This window comes from Oryzias latipes, chromosome 7, assembly GCF_053564925.1.
Source record: "Oryzias latipes strain Hd-rR chromosome 7, Olatipes_Hd-rR_3.1".
Taxonomy (NCBI): Eukaryota; Metazoa; Chordata; class Actinopteri; order Beloniformes; family Adrianichthyidae; genus Oryzias; species Oryzias latipes.
The window spans coordinates 18306412-18327628 of record NC_136243.1 but is presented as its reverse complement, the minus strand read 5'-3'; the positions used below and the strand labels follow the sequence as shown (position 1 = coordinate 18327628).

At 41.4% G+C, this 21217-nt stretch overlaps 1 protein-coding gene across 1 annotated transcript in view; it reads left to right on the top strand.

Moving 5' to 3' along the window:
• The first annotated feature begins 3531 nt into the window (after positions 1-3531).
• Positions 3532-21217, top strand: part of bmp7b (bone morphogenetic protein 7b) — a 28515-nt gene continuing 10829 nt past the window's right edge. The window contains exon 1 of the mRNA XM_004070793.5: positions 3532-4222. Coding sequence (XP_004070841.1) covers positions 3823-4222 — 400 coding nt within the window. The 5' untranslated portion in view covers positions 3532-3822. The remainder of the gene's footprint in view (positions 4223-21217) is intronic.

Genomic DNA, 21217 nt, shown 5'->3' with positions numbered 1-21217 from the left:
TCCTCTATTTTTGAATGTTCACTTAAATACAGTATGGTTCTGTTTCCTTTTTGCCGCCAAACGTTTCGTTTGGTCTGGCACCTTGAAGGAAAAGGTGAAGATTTTCTTGTGACAGCTTTATCTTACGTGCTCTGCTGATGGTTTTTTGAAATCTTTTTTTTTTTTTCTGCCTTTCTGCTTTATTTCTCCCTGTCAAAGGCCTCTCAGTGCAGCTCACCCATCCTGGCCTCAGCTTGTGCCCACTGTTTACCAAGGCTGTCACCGGGGCCTTGGACGCCTAAACAAAGGGGGGTCTGTTTCTTTTGTACCGTCCAAGATTGTCAGTGCCCCCATGGGCACAAAACTGAGCAGAAAACCTGGGGAGGGGGTTGTCGGAAAAGTGCAAAGCCGAGGGAATTTGACCACACATCCTAAAAGCAAAGGGAAAGAAAGTGAGAAAGAGAGAAGGAGGTGGTGCAGTCGTGTCCTTTTGGATATTTAAAAAAGAAAATCTGGGATAAGGAACGGCAGAATGTTCTGGCACTTGAAGCAGCTTGCTTGTTTGGGGGGGGGGGGGGGGGGGGGGGGGGGGGTAGAAGGGGCCTTTAAAGCCTTTAAAGCAGAAACAGCCACTTTAAAACAGACAGGAAAGGGAGCAGAATTAACTAAGGAAGACCTTAAAGGCCTGTTCACACCGGGACGAATTTCGCCGCCGAATTTCGCCGACGTTTAACGCCTCGTGACTAAACAAAGGGCACCAATGAGAGTGTGCACACCGACGCGAAAAAACGCCACGCGCCAAAGCGTCAAAAAAAAAAAACGCCTCGGGTTCGTTTTTTTTTTTCGACGCGTCGCGTCGAAATCTATTCGACCAATGAGAATGGCGCTTTTGCACACGTGTCTGGAGCTTCTGAAGTTACAGTAAAACACAACTTGGGGGCGCTCAAACACAAAACTGCCTTGCTGAGCACACATACCAGCGAAGAAGATAGACGCCAAGTAGCGTCAACACTGCCGCAAAGAAATAATGACGGACATTCTAAAATATCCCCTTACCAAGTACCAGTTGGAGCTACTGGTGCTTGAAATATTCATGTTTTCTTTGTTTGATTCTGACAAGCGTGTAAATACTTGCTCTCTTCTTCTGAGTGAAAAGCGACTTTAAGAAGCGTAAAGTTGCGCAGCGCCACCTTGTGTACAGGAGTATTTCTGTTTTACATTAAGCGCCATCTAATGTCAGGGAATGAAATTGCATGTTCGCTCGGCTCACCGTCAGCGAAAATCGCCTGGGTGTGAACGCAAAAAACGTGGCGAAAAACGCTGGCGAATAACGCCTGGCGAATATTCGTCCCGGTGTGTACGGGCCTTAAGACAATCTTTTCTCAATTACTGTTAAAGCTAAATCCTTTGATGTTCTGTTGAAGTCTATCATCAAATCAAATCAAACTTTATTTATAAAATAGCGCTTCTCATGCATTGCGCAGCTCGAAGCACTTTAACATTATAAACAGAAAACACACAATATTAGAATAAAAACCCAACCCACCCTTCACCTTTCCCACTACCCTCTGTTAAAACATGCAACCCATGACCCCCACGTACAATGGATAATGACTATGTAACTTCTAAAAAAATAAATGAAAAAAAGGCTTGGCTCTAAATGATCACATGTCTTTAAGCTCCGACAATCTTCAAAAAAAAAAAAAAAACTGCACCCAGTAAATCTCTGCAAAGTTAAACTCCAGCCGCCCCAGCAAGGGCGACAACCACGGCAACAACCACCGACCAAGCCGGCAAGCCCTGGCAGAAATGATCCCCACAAGAACACTGGGGCTAAAATCATGATAAGATTCTAAAATGAAAGACATAAGATGTATGTAAAAACATAAAATTGAGAATAAGATGCATAAAATGAAATTAAATACATAAAATAGCCTATACTAAAACTAATAGAATAAATTATCAGTTAAAATCAACTAGAAATTAAAAAGGTGGGTCTTGAGCCTCTTCTTGATAATCTCTACAGTCTCTGTGGCCCTGAGGTTCTCCAGCAGACTGTTCCACAGGCGAGGACCATAATGGCAGAACAAAGCCTCACCATGTGTTTTGGTCCTCACCTCAGGAACAACTAAAAGGCCAGTACCGGAGGACCTCAGGGTCCGCGAGGGCTCATATTTTAAAATAATATAATATAAATAAGAAGGCCTAGACCATTAAAACATTTATAAACCATTAAAAGAATTTTAATGGTCATCATTTAAGTCCCACTCCAATCATCTTTTGATCTATTTTAAAAGCATTGTCAGTGTTTTTTTTTTAAATTATGATTGTTATTTTTAGGCAAAACAAAATAAATGTTATTTTCAAGGACATATCGTTTCTTTAGAGTGGCAGTTGCTCAATAGAAATTCGCTCCTTCCCCTCCCGTTGCTGAGAGCTCTCTGTTTACAATCTCTGCTTGCTTACACACATCCTCACATCCCCAAGCTAACATTAGCAGTGCAACAAAATGCAAACTACATCGAAACAATCCAGCCGGACAGCTCTGAGCCAGATTCCACCTCAGTCGGGGAAAAAAAAGACGTACTTGGATCTAGTCCCCTACAGGCAGATATACAAGAATGGAAGGAAGCAGGAAGCTTTTTGACCACCTTGCGTATTTCTATATCACAAATAAAGTGGATTTCTGCAACTGCTCCTAATTCATGATTTAATTAAGAAATACTCAGAAATGGCGCTCTAAGCGTAATTTTCTTTATAAATGTCCTCCATGATGAGAAAAATGACACAAAAAGATGTAGAAAAAAACTTCAATAACACAATTTACATCTGAGTGGGTCTTCAAAAAATAAAACGTGCATATTTTAGCCCGAATGAATGTAAACTCAAAAGGCTAATAAGGCTCTCCTCTTGTTTAACTCCTTTTGGGCCATCTGAAAACCTTGACAATAAGGATCAGGGGCGTTCGATTTAAAAGTTGTGTTTAAGAGGTGCCAGTGCCAGGGGTACAGATGGGGAAGTAAGGCAGCCGCCGAACATCTGCACCTCTCCTTTGCAGTCTGCACTTTTGCCTTTGTCGCAAACTTCCTGCTCTCTAGCAAAAAGGCGGACGTAGAAAGCTGGAATGCCTTCAGAAATGCAGTAGGGCATAGCAGCTGCTGGGTGCTTTGAAAGGACAAGTGAGTTTAGTCCCCAGGTGTTGGTGCACCTGCAAGTCACTCACCATTATAACAGCCATGCCAACCTATTATGAGGCATGTGATACATAGTGAATTTATGCTAGAAAGCATGCTGTTAAAATACAGATTCAAGGTTTGGAGTCTTTTTGTTTCTAATTTCAAGGGACTTACGCAACACACTTCATTGTTTAAGCACTTTCTTCAAGTTTATATAGAAATATTATCATTATATGTCCAACTGAGCTTTATATTCCTCATGTTCAAAGCCAAACGTCCTTAAATTCAGGTATAGAAAACAAAATCACCCTCTTTCTCTGTACCCCTCCTCCTGCTCCTCCCAACAGTTCATGTAGCGCCTCCTCACAACTTTCCCAGTCAAACGCGTGTGCTCTCAGCCTCGTCTCTGCAGTTGCAGGCTGCAGCACAGATGGTGGCTTTTGATGACCGCTGGTTTCGTATGAGGACTTAAGTCCACGCGACCGTCCCCCATTATAATCACGCATTGAATAAGAACGCTCTTTCGGTGGGCGGATGTGTCAATTGGACGTACCTCCCTCAACATGAAGGGTTTCGGATTCTGAAACAGTACTGACAGGCTTTTGCTTCAAGTTAGATTTGAGAGTGTCGGTGGATAGATCTGGGCGCAATTACGCACGGACGCACAATGGCACCGGGTCTGGATAGACGCGCGCCGGCTCTGCTTTTAGTTTGGACCTTTTGCGTCCTTGCAGACACAGTTTTTACAAACTTTACGCTTGACAATGAGTTTCACTCCAGCTTCATCCACCGCCGGCTGAAGAGCCAAGAGCGCCGGGAGATGCAGCGGGAGATCCTGTCCATCCTTGGGTTGCCGCACCGGCCGCGACCCAACATCCACGGAAAGCACAACGCTGCCCCGATGTTCATGCTGGACTTGTATAATGCCATGTCCACGGGCGGAGACGAAGACAGATATTCCTATCCTTATAGGCCCTTCTTTACCACCCAGGGCCCTCCTTTAGCCAGCCTGCAGGACAACAACTTCTTGAACGACGCAGACATGGTCATGAGCTTCGTGAATTTAGGTAAGAGCCCTTTGACCAATGGGATAAACCCTTTTAGAGCAACATTTAAGAAAATAAGCCTATTAAATAACAGTTAAAACAACTCATTGTGTACTAATGTATTATTTACCTCAACTACATAAATGAATAATGCTTAATCTTTGTGAACCATAAAATAAATTGATCCAATTTGAGAGGGAAGTTATTTTTCTTTCACTCTGTCCTTTGAGAAATTGCAGCTATTTTTTTCTGTACTATGCGTCAGAGGTATCTGCATGATTACTGTAATGAAACTGCTTAAGAGTACACACATAAAGTAAAAAGAATACATACATGATCTTTTTTTCTCATTTTTTGCTTCTTCACCTGCGCCCATTCATGAGCACAATAACTGTGTTGACATGCAAGTGGGTGCAGTTACCCAGCTAATACCAGGAGTGTCACATTCCAAAAAGCCCTTTGTTAAACAGCTGTGCAGCCTAAATAATGTTCAGGTGCTCTTGCTGCAGATGAAGGACTGAGGAGCAGCTAATACATCACTCATGTGTTATCTAAAGAATGAGTAAGTCAACAGCATGAGAGGGTTCAAAGTGCACTGGATCCTCCCTTTATTCTAATCTAGAGAAACCCCCATAGGCAAACAGACCACGGAATAATGCTGCTCAATAATAATTTGAGCTCAGAAACAGTGGGATTCTTCCAGAGAAATACACTTTTTTTGTTGTTGGATACACCATTGTTGCTTTTCAGCTCTGCTTGATTTTAAAGTGTAATCAATCTGACTGAACTGAGCAGGTTGTGAAGACAGAGAGTCACATTAGGAGACAGTCAGATGGATCAATGTGCTGCCATACTTAAGTGTTCTCAACTCATAATATATGCAGCATTAGTTAAATTTTCTTTTCAGATGAGCAGATGCAACATATTGATTTGACAAACAAAACAACCATTTGAATTTGTGTAGTGGACAAATCAAATTACACTTTTATGATCCAATTTTTTTTGTTTTTTAAAGTCCAACTCTGATCATCTTTTAATCTATTGTAAAAGTGTTCTTAGGTCTTTTGATTGTAATAGTGCTGTTTTTAGCTAAAATAAAATAAAAAACAGTCATTTTCTAGGACATTGTTTCTACAAAGCGGCAGGGCTTTATTAGAAATTTGCCTCTAAGTTGTGAGCAAGATTGTTGGCGCGGTGTAAACCTGCATTTATTTCCCATCATCCTTTTACTGTTGCAGCAAAAATGGTGGCAGTATCGTAACTATCCAGACGTAGACTTTTAAAGCCAGATGCCAGCTTTAAACAGAAAAAAAGACTAACATGGATCTAGTCATCTACAAGTGGAGGCATCAGAATGGAGCGGAGCGGGGAGCTTATGTCAGCTAAAGTCTTTTCCAAGAAGAACTTTTTTGATATACATACATATATATATATTTGATCTATTGAGAAACACAATTTTAAAGCTTAATTTTCTCTATATTTGTCTTCCATCATAAGAAAAAAAGGCTACAAGAAGATGTTAAAATACAATTTTCATTGGAGTGGGTGTTTGAAAAAGAATTTCTATGTGGAGTTAGGAGGTTGGTACTCAAATCCTTTAAGGATCATTGGAGTCTCTTGGCAAAAAAGAGGGAGGTGACACTGGCTTCTCTTCTGCACTGGGTAATTACTGTGGGAGCTGCTGCATTGTGACTATTTTCAACAGGCTACAATACGGAGGGATTCAACCACAGAAACTCACAAAGTTAAAGCCCAAGGCTGCACTCCCTCTGATGGAGTTGAGGGGTTCTTCTGAGTGACAATAGATATGGTTAGTCTTATAGGGCCCTGAGCTGGTTACATCTGGAGAACATTTGGTGTTCTACAAAGCTTTCAGGAAGTTTCTCCTGTCTTCATGTCACGCTGTTAATGAAATTACTCGGCCTTCTCCGCAGGTTCACGTTCAGCATTCACATAAATGTCACATATTTGGACACAAAGTGGGCATTTGTTGCTCCTTCCTGCCACGTGTTAAAAATGTCAGCAGGCTTCATTGTTGGGTTAGTTCCTGAGTCTCATGTGATACCATCAAATATTTGTCAAAGCGGCTTGATTCAAAACAGCAGTACGCAGTTTCAGGATCTTTCACGTGAGAGGTAGAGAGCGACACAGAGAAGACAGAGATGGGTATCACTTTCCACATGTGCTTTCTGTGGAGCTTTCTGTCTTATTTGGGATATCTGGGAGAAAAAAAAACACAAGATGTTTTTTTCTTTTTAAAAGCTGGCCTTCAGGAGTCTCCTTGTCTCCATAATTACAAATCCACAAGTAGCAAAACATTGTACCCTCTTTCTCTCTTTGAGACAGGCCTGCTTTACATTTTCAGGGTCCCCAAATAAGGTAAAATACACATCGCACAAGAACTAAAAATATGTGTAAGGTTTTTTGTTGAAATAATACATACCGTAACTCATGTTGGAAAACTTGTTACTTTGTCTTTAAAGTCCCACTCTGATCATCTATTGATCTATTGTAAAAGCGCTCCCAGTTGTCTTTTAATTATGTTTATGCCCTTTTTTAGCCAAAAAAATAAAAATAAAAAATCTGATTCATTTTGTAGGACATAGTTTTAGAGCAGCAGTTCATCAGAAATTTGTCTCTGAGCTGTGGGCGGTACTGTTGGCGGAGAGTTGGCCCGCCCCCTTCCAATTATCCACTCTCTTCTGCTAGCTAACAGCCCCTCACAACCCCTGCTCAACGGTGCGACAAAAATTAAAGCGGATGCATTAGAAGGGAGCAGAGCAGGGAACTTATGGCTTGCCAAATTAGCTTCTACGTCACACCAGATTTTTTCCAGTGGCATTTTTTTGTCTGCTCCTGATTCACAGCAACTTTAAAAACAAAACACTTAGAAATGAAATTTTCCGATTCTTATCTTATATATAATTCCTCCATCATGATAAAATCGCCACAAGAACATGTCAAAAACACGATTTTCATTGAAGTGGGTCTTTAACCCTTGTGCTATCCTAGGCACTTTAACGTTGGGAGTTGGGTCATCTAGACCCACTAGACAGTGCGCTGAACCTTTTTTCTTCAATGATTTGTGATCTTCACTGGTGTCCATGGATTACATGAAATCTTTCCACCTTCATCCACCTTTGTCATGGTCGGGAGAACACGTCAATGTAAGGGTGAGGTCATCTAAGACAGCACAAGGGTTACAATAGTGCCACATTTGTAGGAAACATGCATCTGTGGGATGAGCAGCAGAGCTGGATATGTTTGTTTCTCCCATGAGAAATGTTCCAAACCTACTCTGGAAATCCCAAACAACTTATTCTTCCTTTGTTTGGTGTTTAGCAGATTGCAGGATTAAAGTGATTGTGTCCGTCACTCTGGCATGAATGGCCCACTTACGTTGATTCCACAAGTGTTTAATGGATTTAAGGTCAGGAAGGGTGGCAGGCCATGACATCCTCTCCACTCCCATTTTTAGGAGGTATAGTCTCTGATAAACCTGCTCTGTAGTGGAGTTTTAGAGATCGGGCCCAAGCTGTGGGGATATAAGATCGTCTCTGGTTGTCAAATCTAATCTCTATATTTCTGCGCATTGAGATTACCTTCAATGAAGACATGCCTCATTTTTTCCGTGAGGGAGGATTACCATCCGGCAAAAGTTCCAGTTCCTGGCCACGTGTTGCCGACACTAAATAGGGGTGATGTCAAAAGGCAGTCATAGCAGGTCTGATGCAAGCCACCAAGAGCAGAGATTTACTGGGTGCAGTTTTTTTTTGGAAGATTGTCTGAGCTTAAAGACATGAGATCATTTAATTCCTAACTGTAAATTTGTAGAAGACACCAAAGGGCTGAAGAGGAGAAGAAACAGACATGAGTTGAAACTCAAAGTCTTGTTACAGAAATTTACTGACAGTGGAGCACCTGATGGTACCAAAGGTTCAAACAACAGTCAGTCACAACAGAAATATAAGCAGAATAACACTGGAAGAGAAAACTTGAACAATTTTACATGTCCACCCACAAACACTCAGTTCTGCTGGTCACACTAAAAATGCATTTCCCATATAAGTGTGGCAAACTTTGAAAGATAAATAAACATATTAATCAACAGTTTAGGATTTATTGTCAAGAAACATTTATAAATTATTTGCCAATCACTAAACTCTTCACTTTTAATGCTAGGTTGAGGACCCACTGAGATGAAAATTGTGTTTTTGGTGTTTTTAACATGTTCTGGTGGCCCTTTTTCAATGATGGAGGACAAATATAAAGAAACGTAAGCTCAAAATAGCATTTCTGAGGAGATTTGATTTGATGACATAGAAAATGTGCTTTGTGAACCACATGCTCTCTGCTGTGCTCAATTCTGATACATCCAAAAATAAACAACTAGATCAAACGTCTTTATTTTCCACATCTGAGGTGGCATCTGGCTCAAAACTGGACAGCTGGAAAGCTCCAAAATTGCTCCCCATCTTTGTTGCACTGTCTTGTGGGCTTGTGAGGGGCTGTAAGTTAGCGGGAAAGTGCGTAAACACAAAGTTCTCAACAAAAGGGGGGGGGGGTTGCTGTGCACTAATAGTCCTGCCTACAACTAAGTGGCGAATTTCTAATGAATTCCTGCAGCTCTGCAGTGACTATGTCTTAGAAAAAGACACCGTTTTTTTTATTTAGACTAAAAACGGCATAATCATAGTTAAAAGACAACTGGGGATGCTCTAAAATAGATCAAAAGATGATCGGAGTGAAACTTTTCAATATTCTTTTCCTTGCTGACTGTCCTCTGAATCTGAGACCAACTGGGAGGGTGCAGTTTTTTGGGACAGACCCCAGGCCAAGGACATCCTCTCTGTGAGTGACATCAGTTTTAAAGGCCCAGCTGTGTAAATGGCTTACAACACACACTTAAAATGCACCCTAGTGCATGCAGCCCAAGTCACTGCAAGCACTGGGCATGCGTTCCAAATGTCATGATAATATGCCAGCAACCTAATACAACACCCAATCCTGAGAATGGCCAGCCAACCTAACACCTTCAGTCTGTTCTTAATGAATGTTTATTGTAGTCTCTGGCAGTGGTTACCACCAGCCACGGTCAGTTTAAGCATTTTCTCTCAAATCAATTGCAGGTTGCCATGTTGCCACTATTATTGCCTGCGCAGTAAAGTTTGTATTAAACTGCAATACGTTACTGTCATCCTCAGCCAACCAGTCAGGTGATATTAATAAAGTTCATTCTAAAATGTAAAAGGAAACATCTGTGTTTTGGATTGTGTGCAGTTTGAGTCCTGAATGACTTAAAGCAGCAGTATGCAATATTATCACCTGTGCTTGTGTATTTGTGTGCATGTGTGTATAAAGGAGACTGGGAACCAAATCTTTTACTTTAAGATGTTATCAAAAGATGAGTTAGCCACACCAACCTTGTTTTCCCTGTTCTCGTGCAACGCAGGCATTTAGGTTTCAGAGCTGAAGAAAGAGATTGACTCCAGATCAGTGGAGTTACAATGATAAGCTTTTTATCCCATCATTGATCTGAGATAAGGGTGAGACTTGGATCATATGTTTTTTTTTAAAATATTATTACAATGATGTAGAGCAGCTATGGCCAACCTCATTCGTCAGGAGCCACTATCCTGACTCTTATCCTTCCTGCGCATCACCGGATCTGTGGCAGTCAGTCATTCACCCGAGTTAGTTAATCAGCAGCAAGCGGTGCAGGGTGAGCTAGAAAACAGACTGAGCTGTAGCAGAGGATGCTTTTACACTTGGCTTTTTGGTACTGACTATGGTTAGGCTCTTTGGATGCTTTTGTTGGGCATGTACTAGAGTTCAGCTAACCTCTGGCACAGGCCAAATCATAAAACCCTGAGCTACTTGGGTCTTGGTTTGCTGGTGTGGTTTTGAGAGAGTTTGAAAGCAAATGCATTTTACCAGGATGGAAAAAAGTAGATGAAAATTAAAACAAGTGAACTAAATGGTGAATATTTGAGTGGAAGAAAACCCCAAAAAGCTCTGATATGAATATAAGTGGATAAAAAAAGGTTGGACAATGTTTTATCTGTCGTCTCATCAGATAGTTTGTCCTATTGCAGTCCATAGAATAGAGAGTGGATTTTATATGCCAGGCTGTTGTGGTATCGAATCATCCTAAATTCATTTTCTATAGAAAAGATAGACCTCAAAATGAAATTAAATTGCATTCCATTTCCAGATTTGGAAAAAGAAACACTATCGTAATTTGTGTGCATTGTGGAACTAAAGACTCCATCAATATTCAGAGATGCTTTATTTTGCGGCTAGACTTCCTTTAGTGTGGTCAGGCGTCATTTGGAAATAGTTCCTCGAATAGAAAACCATTGTTACCTTTTCCAGAAAGTGTGCTTTGCTTCCATCTAGTGCAGTTTCACTTTCACCTTTCCTCCAATGAAACAAATTTTCTGCTCACTAATTTGTAAAATAAATCTAAAAACTGATTCCACTAACACATTTTCTTGCATCCTAGAGTAAGATTATTCTCCCCCAGATTTCCCTTGTCATTGCAGCATTTTGGAGGTATTACACATGAGTTGTTTTGTCTTATTTATCATGCGCTGCTTTCTGCCTGTCACATTTGTCAAGCATGGTTACAGTCTGAACTGGACTTTTTAATATGTCTGTGTCCTTCCCTACCCAACCTGGTGACAAAACCAGGAAGCGATCATGGCTGTCTATGTGCTGGATGCTTATACAATTACAAATGAGTAGACAGATTAGCCTAGGCTGCACTAATGTAAGTAACAAAGACACATTTTTATTTTATAATAAAAAATATAATTAAAAAAATATTTATATTATTATTTCTAGGGACAAATGAGACAGGATGACCCAACCTTTGATCACTCTGTGAAACTGAATTGCTCATATCAATAATGAGTTGTAAGAGGCTTCGTTACGAAATGGTACAAAATCTTGCAAACAGGGCACAAAACGGAAACGGTTTGGTTCATTGCTAGCATCCTTGCAATGGTGGATATGGATAACCATCATGTCAGGAGAGTGACCTGGGTTTATCTTTATTTGAAAAACAAACACAGACGTCGTCAGGCTCGTTGCCGTGTCCGGGTTAACCAGATGAGCCAGCCGTGCTCTGAGTTTGTTCATTACCGAAACTGAGTCTGTGATTGGTCAACCTGATTTAGCTGGCAATGCTCGTTCTCATGTTTGAGAACCCAAAAACGATCCTTAAAATTTGCATAGCTACACTTGAACACAAGAAGCCCGAAATGTGTGTTAACATAGACTTTTCATTGGAAGCGCTCGCTTGAATGTGCGTTACCGAGTGCGGTGTGTACATAGCATGAGGCTGGTCTCACAGAGCTGGTAATGCAATAAAGAAAACATTTAAGTAAATAAATGCCGAGCCACTGGAAAACATGTGCTTCCAGGGAACATTTAACAGTTGAGTGTTGTGCTGCTGTTTATCAGGCCCAGATGGCATACATCTACTCACTTCAAAGCAGTAAACAATCAAAGATTCTTCATTTTCCTCCTGTCATTTCTGCTGTAGTTTTAGACAATTCAAAGTTGAGATCTTAAAACTGTTCTAGAGTGTTGTCACGTCAGGTTTGGGCACATGACCTAGTGATCTCAGACCGGAATGAAAGTAGTTAGAATTAGCGCATGGATGTGGCACCAAACATGTCATTTTCATCTGTGTCAGGCTGATGACCTAACCGGACGCCCCCTGGCCCTCTAGCATTCATGGGCTTCTATAGGAGCTGGAACGCACTCTTTCCACTTTGTTGTACGGCGTAATAAGAAGATTACAGAGGACAGCGAGCGGAAAAAACGCCAAACTGGCAAATTAGTTTGGATACATTAGAGGCCTTGGCTTTCAAACAGAATTGTGTCACAAACTCTTGCTTTCTCACGACGGCACAAAGCTCTACTTTCACAGCTCTCAGTCTCGTGTCTTCTCCGGTAAGATGTTCCGGTGTGTTATTTTTTAAAATCATACTTGTCTCTCATGTTCATTCTCTCCCCACCCTTCCTTTCATTGCTGCTTGCATTCCTTTCCACAGTAGGGTGCTTGTGGTGCTGAGGTTAATACAGATGTTTCCCTCTGTATGCAGGCCAAAGCAGCTGTGCAGAGAAACATTATCTTCTCAGAATCCAACCTTCTCTAACCCATTCCGAACATTGGATCATCTAATGCAGAACTTTCCTGCCGGCCCTCCTCCTCCAGCAGCATATTGATTATCTGCACCAGCCTGCTAGTTTTAATTACTCTGTCATCATATGGTCCCAGCAGGGTTGGGAGGTGTTTTGTCTCCGACCTCCTGCTCAGGCCTTCACCTCCCCAGAGGTGTAACCCTCCTGCGCTCCCAGACATAAAACATTTCAACACTTTCTCAAGTTCTTTTGCTTGTTTTTTCATTCCCTTTTCTCATACATCCACACACAGGCACTCGTTGAGTTAAAATGTTTTGCACAGCGGTAAATCAGTCCGTCATTTACCACTGTTTTAAACACTTCTGTGTGAGTCTAACTATGTTTAAGCAGGTTTTCTCATACAAGGACAGTCAAAAAAAAAATAGTCAGGCAATGAAAAGTATGTGTTGTTGGTTGTTTTTTTTCTTGTGCATGCAGCCTGTCCTTGACATGGTTTTGTGTGCCTTTCTTCCTGCTTTCTGAAAACCGATTCTGTGTATACTTCTTGTGCCCTGAAAACACGTGTAAGTACATGCTTACTTAGAAGGTTAGAGATGAACACTCCTATTTTAGCCAAAGGGAATGTCTCTGGAGGTAATTAGTGTTATTGGGGGGCATGTTTTATTGCTTTCTGCTGGATGGGGAGTGAGCAGAATCATAGGAATGTAACAGTTGGTACAGAGAGCTCAACCTCCCCATCAGGTAACTTTTCATAATGCACTTGACAATGTGGTGTATTACACGGACGGGCTGCTGTGCAAATAAATACCAGAAAAGCCAACAAAAAAAAAAAAAAAGGAAAAACAGAAGGAACTTTCTTTTTTGCTTTATTTTCAAAGTACACAGCAGGAGAGATCCAGGAAAATTATGCTTTTTTTCCCCCCCTTCGTCCATTTGTAATTCACCTGCTGAACCAAGGAATCCAGAATGACATCTGGATGTTCACAGTAGAGGCTGAGAGCATTTGGCCAGGCTGAGACACTCGCTGGGAGAGATAATGAAAAAACACAGCGGGTAATACTTGACAATATGGCCGATGGTCAAAAAGCCCAGATGTACAAAACAGCAGGTGTTGCAGCTCAGCTTCATTGATGGACTGACCTCCTTCACTGCCAAGAATGTAAGACTCGTCGTCTCTTTTTTTTCTTTCCCCTGATAAGTTTGAGCTTGGATTCGTCCTCAGAGCGAGCCAACATAGTTAGCCTTTCATGTTGCAGATGCAAAAACTGCAGAAGCTGATTCAAAAGGTGAACCAGTAACTCTCAATGTCAAAAGGGGGTAACGGAATGGTTATTGCAGTCAACCATCCGTTTACTGCTTTTAATGTTTGGACCTTATCAGCGGCCAGCTGCATCTGAGCCTCCCTTGCTCTGCTATGACGACAGGTACCAAGCGGCGAAGCTGAGAGGGCAGATGTGGGCCGGAGCACAGCCGGAGATCCTGGGACCAATAGCTCCGCCGCTGTGAAAACAAATACAGTACTTTTTTCCCTTTGGTATTGGGGCACTGACAGGGCAGAGAGGAAAAAAAAAAGGCGGCAAAAGAAAAAAAGAAACATGGATTTCATTAAAGCAGTGCAATTCTGTCTCGTTTCTGTCTTCTCTATGTTGAAGCTTTGTGTCACAGCAGTTCTGCATGTGCTTGTGCATCATAAAACACTATTTTAAAGCCACCTAACCAACCCAGCCACCAGCTGCACTGTGTCATGTGTGTTCACTTGCCAAGCGGAAGATTGTGTTAGCGGAAGCCCGTAACTCTGACCACATTCCTCACCAGGCTTTAAGCTTCAAATCAAACCTTGTAAAAATGCAGCAATGTCTGTGCACAACTTACATTATGATAAGTGATGAAAGACTGAACAAACTGTGGTAGGTTTCTGCTGTTGGTTTGGACTGAATCCCCCCCCCCCCCACACACACACACAGCTTTGTCATTATAAAATGAATAGGCTGCTATTAAACAAAAAATAAATGAACAACATGTTGTTAAAATGAAGGTGCCAAAGCGCCCATCATTTGTGCACAAGGTGCCACACACTGGGATGCAGCGGAAAACCTGAAATAGTTTGTGCCAATGAGAGTGTAGCATGTGACATTTTCTTGAGGTCTATAATAAGAGGTGGTTTGGCTCGATGAACAGGGTGTGGCCCCATGTGGCCTCTAAATTAAAGAACACAAAAACAAGGGGATGAGGGCAAGAGTGGATGAGTGGGGTAAAACTGAATGGCTGCGGTTTCATGTCTGCGACTTGTTCCGTCCTGCACTTAAGAGGAAATGCAGATGGTCAGAGTGACATTAGCGCATAGCAACTCCTTACTACTTGGCACAGTTCGCTCTTCACTCCTTGACTCCTGTTGCACAGAACTTTGCATCAGAACAATGACTGATTAAGGTTGACATTATTGTTACTCTGGCAGCACTGTTGCTCCCTTAATGAGTCAGCAGAATTTTTAATGTCTAATCTCAAATCATAGTCATGATGAAAAAGAACTTTGCAATCATATATATATTTTTCAAACTTTATAATTTTTTTTAACATTTTAAGTGGAGGAACATCTTTATAGTTTTGATGTCCTGATCTTAATGCACACACCAGTTTATTATTACACTCAGAGACCCAGGACAAAATGCCAATTCACATCCATCAGTTTACTCAAAACAGAGCTTAGCTTGTAGTTTGACACTTTAAGAGCTTTTGAATAAGAAATATATCAATAAAATCTACATGTATGTACTTTAATAATTGCTCTGTAATTGCTTGGAAAGCTCAGCTATCAGTCTGTTGACTTTGAAAGTGCAAACGTTCACATTTATGCGTAAAACCTAACATTTAGTGTGACTGTATTTTGGTTAAAGTGAAAAGCCATGAAGCGAGATTCAATTGGTTTCAGACAAAGGACGTTGGTGTATACAGTAGCACTCTTTAGCCATGTTTACACCGCCCTCAGCAACGTTTAAGAGACCACTTCCAATTAAGTCTAAGTAAACGCGAGTAAATGCACGTTTTGGGCTTCTGTGTTGAAAACTCGCGATCGCACGTAGCTATGCAAGATTTTCAGACTAGTTTTGGACTCTCTGCACAAATGCACAGCATCTGAAAGCCCATTGAAAGTTAAACCAGGGCAAACATTGACCAATCATGGACTCGGATTTGGAACATTAAGACATATGGATGGCGTCCGCTCTCAGTCACATAAGTGCCAACTGTTTGAAAATTGATCGTGGTGAAGAATTAATTATTGTGTTTTGTCCCCGGAAGGAATTATGAAACCAAGTCTGATATTGGAATAGAGCTGTGGAAAAAAAAGAGGCCTGGAGCAAGATTCGTGAGATTTGTGCCGTTTTGGCATTTCCCACTAAGCCTTTTCCCACTGTAGGTGGTGGACATGTGCTGGTATCAGGTAGTGACAGCCAAATATAAACACCATGGGCTAAAGAAGCGTTCAGGAACCTGCGTTTAGCCCATTCTTGAACGTAGTCACATGCCTGGTGTGAATGTAGCATTAGGTTTATGGTGCCTTGTGAAGATAAAACCTTAAACAACAGTGTATATGTGAGGAAGAAGGGTTTTGCGTGGTTGAATTAAGAGAGAAAAAAAAGCTTAGTGAAGTTGCGGTGAGTGAATTCTAGCCAATGTTCTTTAAGCTTGAAAGGTTGAAAATGTTTGGTCTGACCACAACTCCTTAATGTAAAGATCTTCATCCTGTGGTTGTTTTATTTACTTGAGCGCAGGCTTTGAGGTGAATAGGCCAAGACACACATGCTCACATGTGCACGCACTGTGCGGAAAGCTAATGGCCGTTATGTTTGAATAAGTTACAGCATGAAACCCCGCTGACCTTTTCCTTGGGAACCACTTCTGTCAGAACCTGCAGTAGAAATACGTCCCACAGGAATGATGTCATGTGTGCTTTCTAGCAGCCAGGATGTTTCCTAACGTGATAATCGCCGTAATGTGGAAAGCCACTGTTCCCCAAGAGGTCAAACTGTCTTTACTCTTTATAGGATAAACATCTTGAACAGTCCACCCCTTCCCCGTGCTGTATTTTTTTTTTACTGGTCTCTATTTAGTATTTGGAAACTATGATGTCTTTCAGGAATGGAGTTTGAAACAAAAATAATTTTAAAAAGAAAGGTAAACTACTGATATTTGTGTCCAAGTACATTAGGGCTAAGCTGTTCTTTATGGGTTTTCTTAAACAAGAGGAAAATGTTCATTTCTGACTGACCACTAATTTCTGGTTGTGGGTACCAGGTGTGCTGTGGAAGTTAATAAGGTCTAAAGGGGATAGAGAGGGGGGTGTGGAGAGCAGTGGTTAACTCAAGGGATAAGAGGGGGCAAAGCCCCTCGCCATCAGCGGGGAGAAGTGACAGCGGTGCGAGAGGTGAGATCTCCCCATACTGAGTAGCGGAAGCGTGCGAGGCAGAACTGAGGGGTGTGAGGGTGCAGAACAGACACTTTGGCTAATGTGAGCTGAAAGATCTGTCCGCTGCTTCGCTTAAGCCTGAGGTGTCGAAGAAGTGTCTTAGGTCCACAGGCTAGCAGGATAAAAGGAGAGGGGGGCAGAAGAGGAGGGGAAAAAAGAGAACAGTCAAGCTGAAAGAGTAAGGGTCAGGCTTTTAAAAACGTTTTAGGAAGTACTCACATGGTTGCCCTGATCTGTTGAACCGTCCTTAAAACACATTTTTCCGTCTCTCCCGAACCCCCACTGGCCTGTGCACACATTGATCTTCGTTTATCTGCATCTCATGCTGGGCTAATTGGTGTAAGCATAATTCACATATTAGGCCGAGCCTAGGAAAAAGCTTTACAGTTCATTTAGGAACACTTACCTTAACATATACCTTATACACTTAGCTGACATTCAATTAGATTTCTTGATATTGACTGTTTTTTTCCTCTAAAGTTGCATGAACTAGCAATCTTTTCATTAACTCATCAAGCTTAAAGTCAGATCATCTTTTGATTTATTGTAAAAGCGTTCTCAAGTGGTCTTTTAATTATTATTATGCAGCTTTTAGGCTAAATCCGCCTGTGTTGTTTTCTTGGACATAGTTTCTGCAGAGCGACAAGGGTTTATTAGAGACTCATCTATGAGTCGTGGGTGGGACTGTTGACATTTAGCTATCCCACCTCTCCCTGATACCTCGGTGAAGGAGCTTGTGGCCTGCACTGCATATTTTCTACATTGCTAAAACAGTCTTTTTTAAATGGCATTTTATCATCTGCTTCTGATTCAAAATAATTTTAATAAAGAGATACTCAGAAATGTGATTTTAATCTTCTTAATATATGTCCTCCATCATGAGAAAAATGCTACATGTTGAAAACAACAAAAACATGGTTTTCATTGGAGTGGGTTCTTTAACTCACCAGCGTTTGAACCCCAATGAGCAGAATGGTGCCTAAAAAGTGTATGGTGGTATGAATGACCAATGCCTTTGGTATCCATTCCATGACTCTGTTTTTCTGGTATCCCTGCCTGAACCAGGTGATAGGTGTGTTAGACAGAAATATGGGTACTTGAGGACCAGGTTTGAGAAACATCACCTAAAAACAATAACAGGGTAAATACAACAAAGTTTTTACAGAACTAAAATCAATTATATCACAAAGTCAGAACACTAAACACTAGAGCAGAGGAGAACCAATTTTACCTCAGTGAAGGTTGTGGGGGCTGCTTTTGTTTTGTGCATGAGGTGTGCTTTTTAGTCACATTGGTTAGATTTAGTGTTCACACTTAGTTTTTTTTTCTGTAGCCTTTTTCTTGTGATAAAATCTCAGCACTACCCTCTCTAATCGCCTAAGCTGTTTCTGTTTGATGTATATTTAAGCTCATGGTTTTAGTTTCTCCATGTTAGTTATCCTTTTTTGTCAGCCATCTGTTCCCTGACATTTTTGATTTAGTCAGGTTCAGGTTTTGTTTGCAGTTTCTTTTTGTGGTGTTCCAGTGCGTTTATTAAATGTTATAAATGTCCTTCCACTATTCTCCGTGAGCTTAAATGTGGTTCCTCATCACCATTACAAGAAGAGGCAGAACGAGGGAGAAATCACAGCAAGTGTTTTTTAGTAGCTGTTCCAAAAAATAATCAAAGCATGTTTTTATGGTTTCCATTTATTGAATTTTATTCATATGCAACTGCAGAGTTGAGGATTTTCTCTGATAAACTTTTCATAGAAACTTATTTTGTTAATATGCAATCATTCTTCAAAATCTGTTTACATTCACCAGCACCACAAATGAAAAAACGTTACCAAGAGATGAATTGACTGACAGTCCCCCCCCCCCCCCCCCCATGACTTGTGATAGGGGAGGAGTGGATTTAAACCCAAGGTCACAATTTGACAACAATTATTTTCATCAGAAAGAGTGATCGGGGCATGAAGAGGGCATTTTTCTGGTGTTGGAGCATGGAAGGTCCTTTTTTTTCCCCCCAAGGCCATTTTTTAAACACGCAAGCATTCTCTTGAATGCATAGTCTGGTTCTTCCAACCTTGGTTGGGGAATTTTTAGACAAAACAGAGACGCTGTTTTGTTTCCTTCAGTTTGGCTCTATGCGACACAGACACAGTACCTCATCTGAACAGTAGGGGCTTACGAAGGTGAACAGAACTTGAACTAGTTGTAGCTTGAGGTTAAATGTGTTGAAGGAAAATCTTCTGAATGGTTAATCTTTTTTCTGTTTTTTCCATGAAGCAGGCCCCACTAACTAACATGCACATTTTTTCTATGGGCATGCTGCAGGCGACAGGCTGTGGCGAACACTTAAACAACAAGTAAGGGTAACTTAGAGTGAAGGTGAGACGCAGGCATGTCGTATTAATTTTCCATTTATTCAACCCCTCCCAAACCCTGCACAAGAGGCCTGTTAGTGCTGTTCAAGTGATAAGTGCGCACTCATTGCTTGTAGATTCACTGGTAGAAAGGAGCAAAATAGACAGAGTGTAGTTGGTTTGGGCATCCTACTGGCATCTTATGGGCATTTACACATCACCTGCACAACCCACGCACACCTAGCTAATAACTAGAGTACGGTGTAAGGACAGCGTACAACAGCACATCTGGACGAAGTGTGTGAAACTTTAATTATCCTTACAAATACTTCATGACACACCACACCCAGAACAATCATATGTTCCATTTTCACGAAGTCCCTTTAGGTGACTGCACGACCTGCGCTCCTTTTAAGATGCAGCTGCTTCTGTCTACGACCCTCCACGGACCCAGACAACCCAAAAATTCATAGCACGCTTACAGGTCAACCCCACGTACGCGTGCATGTGACTAACCCCTAAAATGTGTTTAAGTTCACCCACAAATAGCTGTAAAAAACGAGATACACAGAATATGAAATAGTAGTTAGTGCTGTATTTAGACCTAGAGGATGGAAACACTTTCATTCGACCATCTCTGATGTCCTCCCAGTCTATGCAGATGCTGTGGTCCGTCAGCAGCTTTTTTAAAAGACGTAAATCAGACGTTAATAAATGTTAATCACAGCTTACCCTGGTAGAGTGCGTTTTTATCTTTGCATGCCGCACCTGTAATTATGGACTACAGCACGCATAATAATTGTGTTACTGCACTGTGACTCACCAGACAGGTAACTCAACAGTCCATGCTTTAATAGCTGTGTATGCTGTGGACTGTGTTAGGATGCGTGCATCATTCTGAAGAGCTGCAAGTCATTTGAATGCTGACTCCTCAGAGTGACGGATCAGACGACATCACAGGGCGTGTTTGCCATTCTTGTGGTGTGTGTGACACAGGTGGGGGGGGGATACTCACTTCCTCTTGCAGGAAATCATAAATGCAACCCACTCGCCTTTAACCATGCCTCTCACTCATCTAATGACTGCCATACTGCCGTAATAGTCTGTATGACAGCAAAGCTAAAGGACAAAGGCAAAATGACTGCAGCTTGAGCTACGCCATGGGCCATCCTTTTGTTCTCGTATTGTAAAAAACAAAATTTTTACATTAAAGGGTAGAAATGAGGCAAACAGTTACTGTGTGGCTTAATAGCAGTATCCAGCTGTTCTCTGTGGAACAGATAAAAAGGCTTTTACTGTAAAGGGGCAGGCCACCGCTCCTGAGGCTTGAGAACAAGTCTCACTTTCTTCCCAAAGGAGTGCACCTGCAATGGCAGAAGTTCAAGTGTAGTGGGTCAGAATGCCACAAGTAATGTTCATTTTTCAGCGTACCAATAAAAATACTCAGGTTGCTGAAGGGATACTAACCCAAAAATTCCAGTCTAAACATTTTTTTTTTCTGTAACGCCTTTTTAAAGTGAGCAAAGGTCATCTCTTATCTACATTGCAATAGTGCAACACCTCAAATTTAGTTGACAAACCACACAAAATAGCAATGCACATTTTCAGGTCAATCAGTTGACCATGCAGGGCAAAGGCTGGAGGGGATCAAATAATGGCTTCAAACCAGGTCAAAATTCATGTTCACTGCTCATTGAATGGACACATGTTTTACGTAGTGCCCATGTGACTACTCGAGTATTAAACGTGGAAGCCGGAAACATTACGTGTCTTTAGACTTTTGATTGAAAGTGGTCGCTTGAGGGCACGTTCCTGAGCCTGTTGTGAGGCCTTTTTCTTTCCAATCTGTCCTATCCTAGAGAAACTAGCCTTATACTTTTGATAAAACAACTGTTGTTCTAAGCAAATTGAAAATTAGGGCCCCATCCTTTTTAAATTAGTTTTGGAGCATACGACCTGTCTAAGAAACCTTGACCATCTTTAATTATGTTTGTTTAAAGATCTACAACCTTGACAACAAATGCTCTCTCAAAATATATTTTCGAAATC